At 45.9% G+C, this 15,246-nt stretch overlaps 1 protein-coding gene across 5 annotated transcripts in view; it reads left to right on the top strand.

Annotated features, from left to right (window-relative positions):
• Positions 1 to 6,460, top strand: part of MAD1L1 (mitotic arrest deficient 1 like 1) — a 1,860,878-nt gene extending 1,854,418 nt beyond the window's left edge. For all 5 annotated transcript variants that reach the window (XM_069209930.1, XM_069209931.1, XM_069209929.1 and 2 more), the window contains one exon: positions 4,626 to 6,460. In XM_069209930.1, the coding sequence (XP_069066031.1) occupies positions 4,626 to 4,781 (156 nt within the window). In that variant the 3' untranslated portion in view covers positions 4,782 to 6,460. The remainder of the gene's footprint in view (positions 1 to 4,625) is intronic.
• The last annotated feature ends 8,786 nt before the right edge of the window (positions 6,461 to 15,246 follow it).

Here is a 15,246-nt window from a genome sequence, read left to right as displayed (position 1 = left end):
TGCTTTATTTGTGCTTTTATAATCCTGATATATTCTGAAATATCAGCACAGTTCATTTACAGTCACGTACATTTTGTTGTGTGCTAGAAAAAAACAGCATCCTACAAGCTTCCCTCTCACATGAATAACCAGCAGGATTGGCACATAAATCCTCTAACTTTGAAGTCAGAAAAAGAAAAGTAAACACCAAGCTCCTTCGGAAGACAGAGCCTGACATTTGACCTTTGCCTTTGACTACAGAGCAAATGTGACATGATAAGAACAATATTTAAAGGCCTCTTTACTGAAATCGAGCACTGGTGGAACAATACAGTAAATACGGTTTGGGCAACAAAATAGACAAACTCAAGTTTGACATCCCAAAATAAATAGAACCAGCAAATAGAAAGGAAGCAAAAGTGAGTTACAAACCCAATGGTAAGCAATGGGTAGAATGCATTCCCAGGGAAGCTTTCCGAATGTCCCCAAGACGTCGTTATAAAACCAGAAAGCTACACTATCTGGTAGGCTTCGACCTAAAAATCACTGTTCTTTTTTTCAGGGTGCATTTTAATCAAAAATTCACACCCATGCTGAAAACTAATACACAAACCTGCAACAACCACTATAGGCTGTAAGAAGTGGTGTCATTGGTTGAATCAAGCCATCTCAACACACATTTTAAAAACGACATGCAGTTGATTTCCAAGCATACTGATGTTGTAAACTAGCATTTGTACAGCACACAATCTTCTATTATCCTGGCATTGCAGCATGCTTAGATAGTCGAGAGAGTGACTTTCCAAGTGTTTACAGGGGCCATCAGCGAATGATGTTGCAAAATCCAATCAGACAATCAAAAAATGCAACATTCTTGAATGTCTTATTGTTGGTGATTATTAGTGATGCATGACTGTGTAAAGATGTGTTTTTATCAATACTGGATAGCTTCCTTAAGAGAACCTTCTGTATGTGCTACTTGTTTGCTATCCCTCTAGCACATACCCAGCGGTTTGTCAGCAGCTCGTACCTTGGCCATATTTGGAAGAAATCTAAAGTGCCCCCTAGTAAGTGACTACAGTATAGGTGCAGAGTGGTGGCTTCATTGGTCACACTGCCTTCATTACCAGTGGTTGTTTCTACACTTGATTGGCTACAAGGAGGTCTTTGTCACAGGTATCCCTCTGCCTGGGAGTGAAGGATTCTATAATACACTCTAGCGTCTTTAAACATTGTTTGCTTGCTTGATAATGAAATATATCACCACTCCCAGCCATCATGCAGGACCTGCAAAATGTGCATTATATATGACGCGGGCCACAGCATTCTCCCGTAGCACTGCCCACCATTGCTATCCATTCATTTTCACTTTTGACCTATTCTGAATCCAGTGCTTAATTTGCTGCAATTAAATGGGGAAACACGCAATACTGAGGCAGTGTAATCCTGAAACCATCTTGGGCCTCTTTAATCCATTTACAGCCACTCCCTGCCCCTTCAGCTTACTCTTGCAGCTTTCTCCTATTGTGACGCTTTATCGTTTCTTTTCCCTCGTCTTTCCCATATGTGTCTTTCCCATATGTGTCTTTTGCTTGCAGTAAATGCTTGAGGCAGAAAAATAAGTGCCGGCTCTCAAAGTTAAGTGCCGGTGCTCCGCACCGGAATCAACAAGCACAAATTAAGCACTGCTAAATCCCCTTTCACTTCTGTGTTCCACCTTCTCCCCGCCATTCTCCAAACCATTAAGCAGCCCCTTTTCTGCTCCTATAATCTGCTTTTCGAGTGTTCTCCATGATTCCAATGTGCCCATTCTCCTGCTCATGACACTACTCTCTTTTAAAAGTTGTAGTTTTGGGTATAATATAACTGTTTAGTGTTTCTTAAGGTAATTTATAAGGAGGGTTCTGATTTTTCTTTTACTTGTCAAGCGCACTGACGCGCAGACCGTCTCGAGCCGCGCTATGTATAAAATGAATAAATCAATAAACAACCCCCTATGGAAGAAACCTGCCCTTAGAAGGGCCAGTACCTAACAACGCCTCCTTCTCCTGCTCGCATATCTTAATTACGCAGACACTTCTCGCGTATTTTTTGATATTTCAAACCCTCTCTCCATCCCTGTTTTATTCATGCCAGACTCTCACGGAGGGAGTCTTCTTTCAGGTTTTAGAAATTCAAAGCTTAATCGCGGTCCAATTAAATATTGGGTGAGACTCCTGCTGGAACGCAGATAGCCGCCGCCGTGATCAGAATAGCAACCGCAGCCACGGAAGGAGACTCTGGAATTAGGGGCCTAAGTTATTCAGCGCTCTGAGGAGTAAAGCACAGTTGTTGTATTGACAGCTTTCTACTTTCTTCCCCTTCTAGTCTCTTTGCACTCCTTTCTCTGGCTTCTCTTCTTCCTCTGTTACCCATGTTTCTTTGACTCTCTCATCTACTTCTCAGTCTAGGGTTTACAGGATGAGCCCAGCCGAAAGTCTGGCTTGGCTCCTAGAGTCTGTGCACGAGCCGAGCCTGTAAAATATCGGTCTTGTAACTCATGCAACAAACATCACCTAAAGTCTCTTCAATTTTTTTTTAAAAAAGTGCATTTCTTCAATAGGTGGAAGCTTTTACATTAATAGGACACAATATAGCACAACACTTATTAAAAATGATAGCTCTTAAACAATAACTTCCATCCATTTGTGCCCCCGCACTCACCCTAGCAAAGGTGCCATTATTGAACTAAGAGGCAAAACAGTTGACACGAAAATGCTGTGTGTTTCCCAGTTTCTTATAGATAGCCAACAATATAGTCTATTAAATCAACATTACAAAATAAAATGATGGGCGGAGCGTTGAAACTTTTCAAACCCTCATCCTCAATCACAGATCTGGGTTTAATCCAGCGTTATTTTGCTCGCCATATCACCCCAGTTTGGACCCAACCAGACGCAAATCAGTCTTGACCCTGCTCCCCATGGGCACAGTGCAGCCCGAACTGTCAAGCCAGTTCCCCCCTGGAAGGGAAACAGGCATCCTGGGACCGGATTCAGGATAGCACCCCTCATCAGCCAAACTAGCTTGAATCCAGTTATGCAGCGAGCAAGGGACCCATGACTGGGTATACCCTAGCTACTTAGGGCGCACATGGCAACATCGCAAAATAAAATGATGGATGGTGTGGTTTATAGCTTTTCAGATGCTCACCCCCCTAGTCACAGATACGGTCCCAGAATGCTTGTTTCCAGTCTAGGGAGGACCTGGCCTGGCAGTTCGAGCCGGACTGTTCCCATGGGGAACAGTGTCACGATTGATTTGCATATGGCTGGATCCAAACTGCGGTGACGTGGTGGGCAAAACAAATGATGGATTTAACCCAGAGCTTTGTGACTAGGGGCGAATGTTTGCATTGTTCAGAATTCCGTCCATCATCTTTTCTTTTAGTCAATTAAATTAAACATAAAAGATTTTTGTACAGCTGGTATTCTGAACTGACACATATTTGACGCTGCTTTCATATGTGCAGTGAAGAAAAAGGAGAATCGAGGAGTTAAAATATTTGTCTGAGATCACAGTTTGGTTAAGTGAGGAAGCCACAATTAATTGTACAAATCAGCCACCAAATGTGTTTGTTTGTCTATACTTTTCACCTTAAATGTTAATTCCTAGTTTTTGCCTCTTTGTGCATGAGGGTAGCATGAGGGTGGCAGGCAAAAGCCACATGAAAGCTTGAGTTGTTATGGGTTCGATGTTCTAACTGGACCTCAATCTGAGTCAGAGCCAGCCGTAAGGCCAAGCCTGGCACGAGCTTTCAGCAGTTTGCCCACTTCTAGTCTAGGTTGACCAAGCATCCTGAATTGCCGGGAGAGTCCTGGTTTTCCTTATCTGTCCCGGCAGATCTAACTCAATTTAGCACACATCCCGGTTTTAGAGTGTGCTGACTGAACAAAGAGGGAGACAAGCATTTATGTGTTCCAATACAAGATTAGTTATTAGCCTTTTCATAAATCCATTTACTTAATAGAGATGACACTCTGTGAAAAAAGTGTTAGTAATTTTTTCTACTTAGTGCCTTGTTGTTAGTGTTTTCTGTGGTGGTGATCACTGTCCTGCTGTGACTTTGCAGTTGTACTTCTATGTTTGTGAAATGACCTAGATTTGGGTTTTGAAAACCTAATTGCCCTGTCACAGTCCCTCTCTGGTCTTGTCCACTCCTGCCACTTTAATCTTTCCTCCTCAAAACGTTCTTAATAGTGCACTGCTACAAAGGCCCCTAAACGTGCATTCCCCATATGCTGATGCACACTCCGTCTTACTCCCCTCCTACAACCCGTCCTACTTGACCGAGATTTTGTCTAGCACCCATCTCCGAGACTTAATAAATGCATCATTGAAGGACTTTAGAACCCCCTTGGATGTGTTGTATCATAGATTAATAGAAGCCATGTGATTGTGTTCTGTTCCTCTGTTGAAGGTATCTGGATTACAACCTACTGAACTGTTTAAACTCTGTGCCTTTGTACATTGTATAAATATATCTTCTTGTGTAGGGCGTTCTGCGTACATCCAGACTGTGTTCGCAATGTAGAAAAATAACAAAAGTAAATAAATAAATAAATAAATAAATAATTGCATCTCTTTAATTCTCCATCTCTTTGCAGTCCTTAACTCCTGGCGGGAAGATGCAGCTGCTGGAAACAGACTTCTCCCTGACCGTACGCGAGTTCATCGATCTCCACCTACATCACCAGAACAGCATCCCAGCGTTCCTTAGCGCAGTTACCCTGGACCTGTTCAGCCGCCAGACAATGGCCTAAGCTGAGCCCAGCCTCACCCCGTTGTCCAACGAGTGTTACTCAATGGTGGCCACGCAGATGAACACAAACAAAGCTTCTGCTTAGATCCCTCAATAGAATGCCATGGGTAGCCAAGAAATCCTACGCTAGCTTTCCTATTTTAGGTATTTTTTATAGGTTAGTCTTTCAGTTCTTACTTTTGCGTTAGTGAATGAAGAAGATAAATGTATAAGCATATATTTCTGTAGAAAATATTGAATATTGTATGAGGCACTTGTGGTAGCCACTGCTGTTCATGAGTACATGCTGGAAGGCAGCATGCCCTACTCTGGGCCCTTGGGGATGCTTTCCAACCAAATGCCACTATGAGAGGAAATAGTCCATCTGTCGTCTGGAGCTAGTACAACATCGGTAAGGGTTTAGTAGGATGATATAACATTCTGGGAATCACATTGTTTTCATCAATTATGTTTATGGCTGTCTTTGTTGTATAGAAATTAATTTTATAGAGCTGGATTGGTTTAAACAATTTTAGGACTTTAAAAGAAAAAACGTGTGTTGCTTTGCACCCATCTGCATCATTGCATTTGTTTGGAAGCATGCTATCGGTTGCGTGAGAGACTGGGTGAGATTTTGCTGGTGTGTAGAAAGTGTATGATGCATTGTTTGTTGTTTTGGGATTGGTGAGGGATAACTGATGGGTGGTTGATTTTCAACGTAGAGAGTAGTGCCTAGTGTATGGAGGTATATTCGAAGTGTGGTAGGTGTTGTGTTGGAGAGTGTATTATGTTGTTTCATGGCTGAGTATTACTATGTTGTGAGGGCTGCATTTTTGTTATTTTTTTAGTTGGAGATTGCCAGTCTGTTGTGGGGGATTTGTGTGTGCAATGCGGTTAGCAGCAATATTTGGTAACTTTGATAGTGGCTAGGTTGTCCCGTGTGTTGTAGATGCAGTCACGTTAAGTTGTGGTGCTGGGGAAGAGCTAGGATTTTAATGCGTTCATGAATTGTCATTGTATTAAATGCTAGAAGCAGATATGTTAAGGAGTCTTCCAGAGTTGTCTCGTGTGCGAGAAGGTTCCGCCAAGTTGTACTAGTGCCAGAGTGGGACAGATAACAGGAGTGCCGAATTGGACCTCAATGGTCGTATATGTCCACATTTTGTTAGTTTGCATTTCTGGAATGCCAGTCCTTGGAATGTATAGTGCCTGGAAATCTACCCTGCAGTTTCTGGAGATCCGCTGCCAAGATGTAGTAAGTTGGTATATGAATTTGACGTGTCTGAGGAGCATGACAACTCAGTTTTTGTGGATAGTCTGGATTTTTGGTGAAAATTAGGAAAGTGACAATTAACCACACCTTTTTTGAGAAGTATTATATAGTCGTCTAATGCAGCATTTGTTTGTGGTGTCATCTGTGATGTATCACCAAGGTGTTCCTTGGAATAGTTTTCTGGTCTGGGCAACTGCTTTCTTTGAACATTTGGTCGTTTTTATAGAATAACAAATAGACTGAGTGAAGGGACCAGACCTTCTCATCAAAAAGTGCCCAATTTGTGATTTCAGCTTTCAAAATTAGAATATGTATGAACTGCCTGTTTAAAGAATATAAAAGATAAAGATGTGAAATTTACAATTTTGCTCTCATAGTTCAGTTTTCTAGGTTTTGAATAATAAAATAATTTTTCAGTTTACCCTAAATTTTTGAATGAATTTTATTTCCATCTATTTTTTTTGTGATTCTGCTATTCCCCATGTTGTACACACACTCACGGATGACTCCTTGAAATTCTGTCTATAAGGAAGATACAGGATACACACCAGAGGTAGATGCAGGAGAGTGCGTGTGTTCTATCATTGTCGTGCCACAAACTGTGATACCGTGCCATCAATGCACAGATAGTCAATGTATTGTATTTGAACAGCCAAAATATTGTTCACTGTAAGCTATCCATTTCACCGCTGAGACCAGATCCAAATGGGTAACCACCAGAATTATATAGCTTGCATTTACACACCAATGGAGAAGGTCAGTGTTTTGCAAATTATGCCAGTTTCACCACCCCAGAACATCAACCTTGCCACGATTGATTGACCATGTTTTTGCTGCATAGGACAGCAAATAAGACCACTATGATTGTTATACAGTGTCCCACACATGCCACATGGCAATGTTCTTCTTTTTGATATTTCTGCGTAGTGTCAATTTTTGGTAATCCAGCTAATGTTAAATAGGATTGTTGGTAAAACTTGCCCTGTTCTTCTGTATGAACTCTGACCTCGGTAACTGAAATCCATAGGTCCCTACTGGTCTGCAGGAGTCACCTCCCTCACCTTCCTCAGTGTTACCTGGAAAGGTTTTGTGAATTCAAAAAAAATATTAAATCTATAGCCATGTAAAAGCATAAACCTTCAGGTGTTGATTTACTCATTTATTTTTTGCTCAGTGTCTTTCGTAGGACCATAGACAAGAGGTACACACAGCTGCATTTGTTAAGAGGCAATGATTTTCAACCATATTTGATCAAATGCAGAAATTCATCTTCATGGCCTGCAGTATTGGCACTTGAATGAATCACTTTCGGTTAGTCTCAGCACAAGGAAATACCCTGCAGCACAAAGTAGGGCCAGGTCTACTGATCTTGCCTCCTTGGCTGACCTTTGCTTCACCATCAGAACCCTTTCTTTCCAAGCCCTCCAGTTATCCACTTCATTGACACTCCTCTACCTGGAGATCCAGCTGTCCACCTCCAACAGATGAGCCGGAGACCAGCGAGAAGCCAGCAAACCGAAATTGGGGTGCAATAACTTTGAATCTGCTTCCCATAGCATGTTCGGCTCCTCCAGGGTGGAAAGTTACTCCTGGTTCATGCGATGCAGAGTGAACGATTACCCTATGGGTGTAAGATAGGATATCAGTCTTTCTCTGAACTTTGGGATTCTTCTGTTTGCAAGACATGTTTTTCTCCACGTAAATGTGTTGTGCGCCTATCACAGGAAGGACAGGAACATAAGGACAGGTGTAAAAAATGGCTGAGCCGAACAGTGAAGACCCCCAAGGAGAGGTGTCGCGGAACTCCAAAGGACTCATGCCAAAATCTGTCCCTACAAGGCCAGCAGCTCAGCGTCCGCTAACGTTGGACCTGCCCACCTCTGTTCACCAGCCCTTCACATCCTCTACAACACTGCACAGCACAATCCTTTTCCCTAGTAAGTCACGGTCACCACTCCTAATAACCAATTCAACCATGTCTTTTTGCATTAGTAGTGGTCAGAATTTCAGCTGACAGTTCCCAAAAATTCAAATTACTCCAATTTGTCCAAAGCATCTCCGGCTCCAGTTTGTCATCTTCCCTCCAAGGTAAACAAGGTTTGAGTATGCCGGCTGTGCTTGCTTCATGTGATAAATATTCATTAGCCGCTAATTGACTGAGTTTCTTTGCCCAACGCATTATTCATGCCCTGCTCTGCCTTATAATGAGTGCTGGACTGGACCCTCTGCTTTCTGGCCTGTGCCCGCCAAGAGACTAGGGGGTGTTTTATGAATGAACGCTCACTGCTATACGTTTTATGAAACCCAAATCAGTGAATACTGTGCTTTCAATAATTTGACACCCGATTATTTCGCCTTCATCAGTATTTAGAAAACATGTCGTTTTCATTGTGAACAAAATGCTTTCATTGTCTCAATATTATTGGAAAAAACAATCACTCTCAACAAGAAATATTTCCTTATATTTTTAGACTACAAGCACCATTATCAAACTTTGAATGCAAACATCTTACACATCAGAATAGTACATTTTCTAAAAAAGTATTATAATCATTAGAATTTCAAATTCCTTTTTCAGTTATGAACGCTTGGATTATAAATGGTGCATACTTTGTGAGTCAATGAGCTCCTTTGCATGTGAATTATTAGCATCTACTTCTGTCGGCCGCATTAAAAAAAACTAGAGAATCACAGCTGTTACTTCGTGTCTATGTGCTGCAACAAAGAGGCAGGCGCACACCCTAGACATACTTTTATCTCATTCTCTAAAACTGGAGATAATAAACAAAGTATCTCACAGCGGACTACCCAGTACAGCAACCAAAAAGGGACCTGCAGAAATGTTCAAAGCTGGCAGCTTACTGAAAACTACTGCATTTGTCTCACACTTCTTCATCCATCACACTGCTAAGCACTGCGTCCCATAATGCGATAACTGTACCATGGTGGATGTTAAGCCTCGCATCCTTAGTGTCGTTTCCCTGACGTTTTGCCTTTTGTCCTTCTGTTTTTCTGACCTCATCTTTGCTGGCTTTAGGACTCTGGGCACTTTACCTCTGCTGACCAGAGCTAAAGTGTAGGTGCTTTGCACTCTAAACATGGTAATATTGGCTTATTCAAAATAGGCATATTTAATTTACTTATAAGTCCCTAGTAAAGTGCACTATAGGTGCTTAGGGCCTGTAAAGTGAATGGTGCTAGTAGGCCTGCAGCCCTGATTGTGCCACGCACCACAGGACCCTGCAAACATGTCTCGGGCCTGCCTCTTCAGAGCCTGTGGGCAGTTTTAAACTGCCATTTCCGCCTGGTAATGCACTCACTTGCTAGGCCCAAACCTTCCTTTTTGTTTCATATGCCACCCCTAAGGTAGGCCCTAGTTAGCCTGGAGGGCAGTGTATTAAAAAAAAAAAAGGACATATTCTTCCAAGTTTAACATGTCCAGATAGTGAAAAACTGTTGCATTTATTTTCACCACTGAAAGGCCCATATCTCCCATAGGTTAACCTTTATGTGTTTTCCCAATTGGGAAAAGATAGAAATTTTGAGTTTTGTGTCCCTGAACTCAAAATTAAAAATCACAATTTATGGTGATGTCAGATTATAAATTGTAAGTTTGAAAATGCCTCTTTTAGAAAGTTGCCATTTTCTAACTTTAACCATGCTGCGCCTCTGCCCGTCTCTGAATACACATTGTGGTGGATGACAGCTGGGCTTTGTGCATTCCCTCTAGACAGTCACACGCGAAGGGAGCTGGAGTGTGACATTTGCATCATAATGGCCCATCACCAGGCTGATGGGTCTTCCTGGGCTAGTTGAGAGGGAGAAGCTGACTCTTACTCCTGAATAGGGCTATGCCTCTCCTGACACAAAGGGATGCATATCTCCCTGTAGCGTATCTGGAGCCAGGGGAGGAAGCACAGGGACTGTCATCTTCAAAGGCCTCTTTCAAGACTCTCCCACTTCAAATGCACATGGGTATAAGTACTGGACCCTAACCTCCACCATATCAGAACTCTACTGAAACCAAGGACATTCTGCCAGGAAGGACTACTACAGGAGGGACTGCTACTCTGCTAACTGCATTGCTGTGCTGGCCTACTGCTTGCTGTGTGTTGCGCTGTAAGAGGGACTACCCCTTTGCTACTTGCTTTGCTGTGTAGGCCTTCTGCTTCTTGTCTGGAGTGAGAAGGCCTGAACCTGTCTCTACATCCTTGTAACCAAGATGCTCAGAGGGCTTGTTGGCTTGCCCCCTGTTCTCGAAGACTTAGGGCCATCAAAAACATCAATAACTCCTACACAGTTGCCTGACTCTGCCATCTATGAGTCAAGCATCTGAGCCTGGTTCAGTCGGCTTATTATCTTCGCCAGGTGGAGATTCCTGTAAGCGGAGCTTGGTGCTCCACTCTTGTCACATCCAAGGACCCGCGCTTTATCTTTGAACGTGGCAGAGTCCTGGTTGCCGATAACACCCACCCAGATCATCAGCTGAGATAAATGCACCATGTTACACTCTTCAATAGACTCATACTTGACAGCAGCGAATCGCCTTAGAACACTGCCTTCCTGTGCCTAGGCATTGCGGGAGCAACGTTGTGCTCCACTTCGAATACTGAGGAGAGACCTCCGCAGCGTCACCCAAAAACAGGAGCAGAATAACATCAGGAGCCCGTCTCCAAAACTGCCAGCGCCCTCAGTGCGTCTGTGCCCCACCGCCTTGCACCAGATACTGTGTGTGTGTGTGATTGGACCCTTGCGGTCCCTGTAGTCACACTGCACTCTCTCGCAGGCAGCTTAATCAAACTCCATACAATGGCCCCGAAAGACCTGAAAAGGAACTTACATTCTAGTGGATCTTCTGCATTTTACGTATAGATAGCTTTGACATTTGCACAATCTCATGATCCACTGCTTGGATCAATGTCCAGCGTAAACTACATAGTTTCAAGCAATGCATCTTATAGAGACTTCAATTTGTAGATTCCTTACCTTAGAATTTTCCCCCAAGCGTCAGGCTGGATCCCGATATTTTTTCTTCGAGCAATACCCTTGCACGTTGGTAGGTGGCGTTGGTCGACTCTGCGGGCATCGTTGGCGTCATAGTCGATGTGATGATGTCGGTAGTAGTACATAAACGCCACCTCACCGCAGTGACATCAGTTCTTTTCTTTCCACGCACTGGCTGATCTGGCGAGAGCTACCCTAGTCTCTTTTTGACCAATTTCGACCATTTTGTTGAGCTTTTTGGTGTGTTTTTGGTGCGTCGAGATGTCCCCAAAGACTGGTCTGAAGCCATGCGAGGACTGTCACCTCATGATGTCGGTGACTGATCCGCATCAAGTCTGCTTGTGGTGCTTGGAGCGCAACCACGACCCCGGAAATCGTGCTCCAATTGTCGGGCCATGCACCCGAAGGCCTTGAGGGAGTGGCCCCTCAAGCTCATGGTGGCCCGGCGCTTGACTCCGTGTAGGTCCCGCTCCCGCTCAAGGGGAAGGTCTTGAGACCGCTCGCAGAGCCACCACCATTCTTCTTCCTCCAAGTCTTCAGGCACAGGTAAGAAGAAGTCGAAGCGGTCCTATCGTCCTTTGACTTCAACCCGTTGTTCGGCTAATGCGACATGGGAGGAGCGTCGACACTCGAGGCCTCTGTCTTCGGAGCCTGCTTCTGAATCTGCTCCATGCTTCCCTAAATTTGCGGGAGCCAAAGCTACCCCTGCCCAATTGAAGGAATTTTATGAGGCCATGCGCCTCGTTTTTGGGCAGGCCGACCCCGATGTGGCGCCTTCGGGCTCAAGTGGTTCGGTCGGGGGGCTTAGGGTTCCGCACTAGCTGCTCCAGCCACCGAGGTCCCCTCCAGATGTGCTTGCGGATCCACACCGATGCCGGACGTACCACTGAGACCTTCCCCGGCACCAGTTCGATTGTTGGCGCTCCCGACATCAGTGGTGCCCGCCATCGACATCGACCCCATCCTGATCAGAGTCGGAACGGCGTTGGCCGAATCCGTCTCAGTCTTCGATGGGGCCTACTCACCCCAGGTCTGATTTGGACCCTTTTTCTTATGGGTATGAATTTGGAGAAGGATTGGAGGGGTCCCTGGACCCTTATGAATACCAGGATGACCCTAATTTGAACTGGGCACAGGAGTTGGGCGAGGTCGGTGGCCTGGACACTTCTCCAGAAGCTGGCATGCTGTCTCCTCCTACCGTGGCTATGGCGGAAGGAGCAACTTATGCTATGGTGGTCAGTAGGGTGGCTGAGGTCCTTGGCTTTGAGCTGCCTACTTTACAGGTCAGGTCAAATCTCCTGACGGAGGTGCTTCAGCCAGGGGCTTTCACATCTGAGCCCCTTAAGCCATTCAATGAAGCCCTCACCGATGTCCCCTTGGATATATGGTCCAAACCCAGCACAGGGGCTCCTGTGAACAGGACTGTCGCAAGCTGCTATCGGCCATCCCGAAAGACCCTAAATTCCTGTTCCAACAACCCTACGCCTGTCATCCAGGCTTCCTTTTCCTTGGGCGCATTCCCTTCCGCACCCTTGGATAGGGAGTCAAAAAGGCTGGAACAATTTGGGAAGATGATGTTTTCCTCCTCCAGTCTTGCGTTGTGGTCCGGAAACACCTCATGCCTTTTGGCCCGCTATACCCATTCTCTGTGGGATATGGTTGCGCCGGTTCTGCCACAGATACCGGAGGAGGCCCAGGCTATCGTCTCCCAAGCTGTTACCGAAGGGAGAGATGCAGTGAAGTTCACGATCCGATGTGGGATGGACACAACTGACTCTCTAAGCAGATTGTTGAGACAACAGCGGCCTTGAGGCGCCACACCTGATTGCGACTAATGTTTTTTTTGGGAGATGTCTAACAGTCTCTTAGGGACATGCCCTTTGATGGCTACTGTCTCTTTGGAGACAAGGCGGACTCGACCTTGGAGAGGCTCAAGGACTCCTGGGCTACGGCTTGGTCCCTTGGCCTTTCCACTGCCCCTCACCCATAACAGTCGGTCTTTTGCCCCTTTTTGGCCACGGAAGGGGCTCCCTGTCACGTCCCCAACCCAGCCACTGTCCCACCCATGCTGTTCAGCCACTGCATTGCTGGGGACGCGGAATCCCACGTAGGCGTGGGACAGGGAACCAGAGGTCTGCCCAGTCCACCCCTGCCCAAGCTGCAGCCTCCAAACCCTTCTAGTCCGTCCCCTCACTCCGATCCAGTTGACAACAGGATTCGCCATCACCTGACCCACTTGGTAATCCATCACTACGGACAGATGGGTTTTGCAGATAGTTCGAAATGGCTATTCCCTCCCCTTCGAATCTGCCCCACCAGCCACGCCTCCATCAGTCAGCCGTCTTCGGGAGGATCATTTGGCACTTCTCCGCTAGGAACTCGCAGCTGTCTTGGCCAAGGGAGCCATGGAGAAGGTCCCTGTGCCAGAACTAGGTCGTGGTTGTTATTCCTGCTACTTTCTAGTGCCGAAATAGGACAAGGGCTTGCGTCCTGGCCTAGATTCAGGACCTCAATTACTTCCTCAAGAAGGAGAAATTCAAAATGCTCACCCTGGCTCAGGTCCTGTCTGCGTTAGACCCAGGAGACTGGATGGTAAGGTTGGACTTGCAGGCCGCTTATTTCCACATTACCATCCTGCCTGCCCGCAGAGATTACCTGCGATTCGTGGTAGGTCAAGAGCGCTTTCAGTTTACCTTGATCCCCATCAGCTTTACCAGTGCCCCTCGGGTGTTCATGAAAGTGATGGCGGTGATTGCAGCTCATCTTCTCCAATTAGGTGTTTCAGTCTTCCCCTACCCCGATGACTGGCTGTTGAAGGTGTACCTGCCCTAGAAAGTTGTCTCCCACCATCAGACTACGGCAAACCTCCTGCACACGCTAGGGCTCACTATGAACATGCCAAAGTCACACCTGACTCGCACTCAGACGCTGTCTTTCATCGGAGTTGTTCTGGACACAGTGCAGTTTCAGGCTTATCCTCTCGAAAAGCGAATCAAAGTTATTCAGGTTATGATTCTGATCTTTCAGCCTCTGTTTGGGTTTCAGTGAGACTGACTCTGAGGCTTCTGGGCTTCATCGCTTCCTGCATCCTGCTAGTGACACATGCCAGATGGCGTATGCGGGCTCTGCAGTGGTATTTGAAGTTCCAGTGGGCGCAGCATCAGGGGAATCTCTCCGACATGGTCCAGATCCAGAGAAACTGCGAAAGACCTGCAGTGGTGGCTTCCGAATCCGCATTGGGTTCACAGCAGAGCCCTCTTTCTTCCCCAGCCAGGTCTATCCATAGTGACGGATGCATCACTTCTGGGTTGGGGCGGCTACATGGGAAAGGCGGAGATCAGAGGCCTCTGGTCTCCAGCGGAGTCTGGGCTCCATATCAATCTTCTGGAGCTCCGGGTGAGCAGGCTTGCGTTGAAAGCGTTTCTTCCCTCTCTCAAAGGGAAAGTAATACAAGTGTTCCCGGACAACACTACCGCCATGTGGTACTGCAACAAACAGGGCAGAGTAGGGTCCTGGACCCTTTGCCAGGAGGCACTACGCCTCTGGAACTCAGCCGTCGATGCACAGCTGATCACAAATGACGATTCGATCCTGAGGTGGCGCAAGGTTTTTTTCAGCGGCGGGGAGAGCCTTGCTTAGATCTGTTTGCCCTTGCAGAGAACGCGCAATGTCCGCTGTTTTGTGCATTGGAGTTTCCAAGGCGGCACTTGCTCGGAGTTGCTTTTTTTTCGTCTTAAGTGGAACTTGTGCCTCTTTTACGGCTTTACACCTATACCACTTCTGCGAGAGTTCTCAAGAAGGTCAGGAACGACCTGGCCGAAGTTATCTTGGTGGCTCCGGACTGGGCACAGAGAGTGTGGTATCCAGAGCTATTGAGCATGGCCACTGATCCTGCACTTAGATTGCTACTTCTAGTGGATCTTCTGTCGCAGCAACAGAGGACGGTTCTCCACCCGAACCTGTCCAATCTCCACCTTCATGTGTGGAGATTGAGCACAGGCAGTTGTAGACTTTCAAACTTCCACCTGAAGTCTGTGATGTTATCTTGGCGGCCAGGCGGCCCTCCACCAAACAGTATACGCCTGTCATTTACATAAATTTGTGGCATGGTGTACCAACAAATCTGTTGATGCTCTCTCTGCCCCTCTTTCTGAGGTTCTTTTGTTCATTCTTTCTTTGGCCCAGCAGGGTTCTGCTTTGGGCACCCTTA

Source organism: Pleurodeles waltl, chromosome 10 (genome assembly GCF_031143425.1).
Source record: "Pleurodeles waltl isolate 20211129_DDA chromosome 10, aPleWal1.hap1.20221129, whole genome shotgun sequence".
Taxonomy (NCBI): Eukaryota; Metazoa; Chordata; class Amphibia; order Caudata; family Salamandridae; genus Pleurodeles; species Pleurodeles waltl.
Note: the sequence above shows the minus strand (reverse complement) of the source record. Positions and strands in the feature narration are given on the sequence as shown.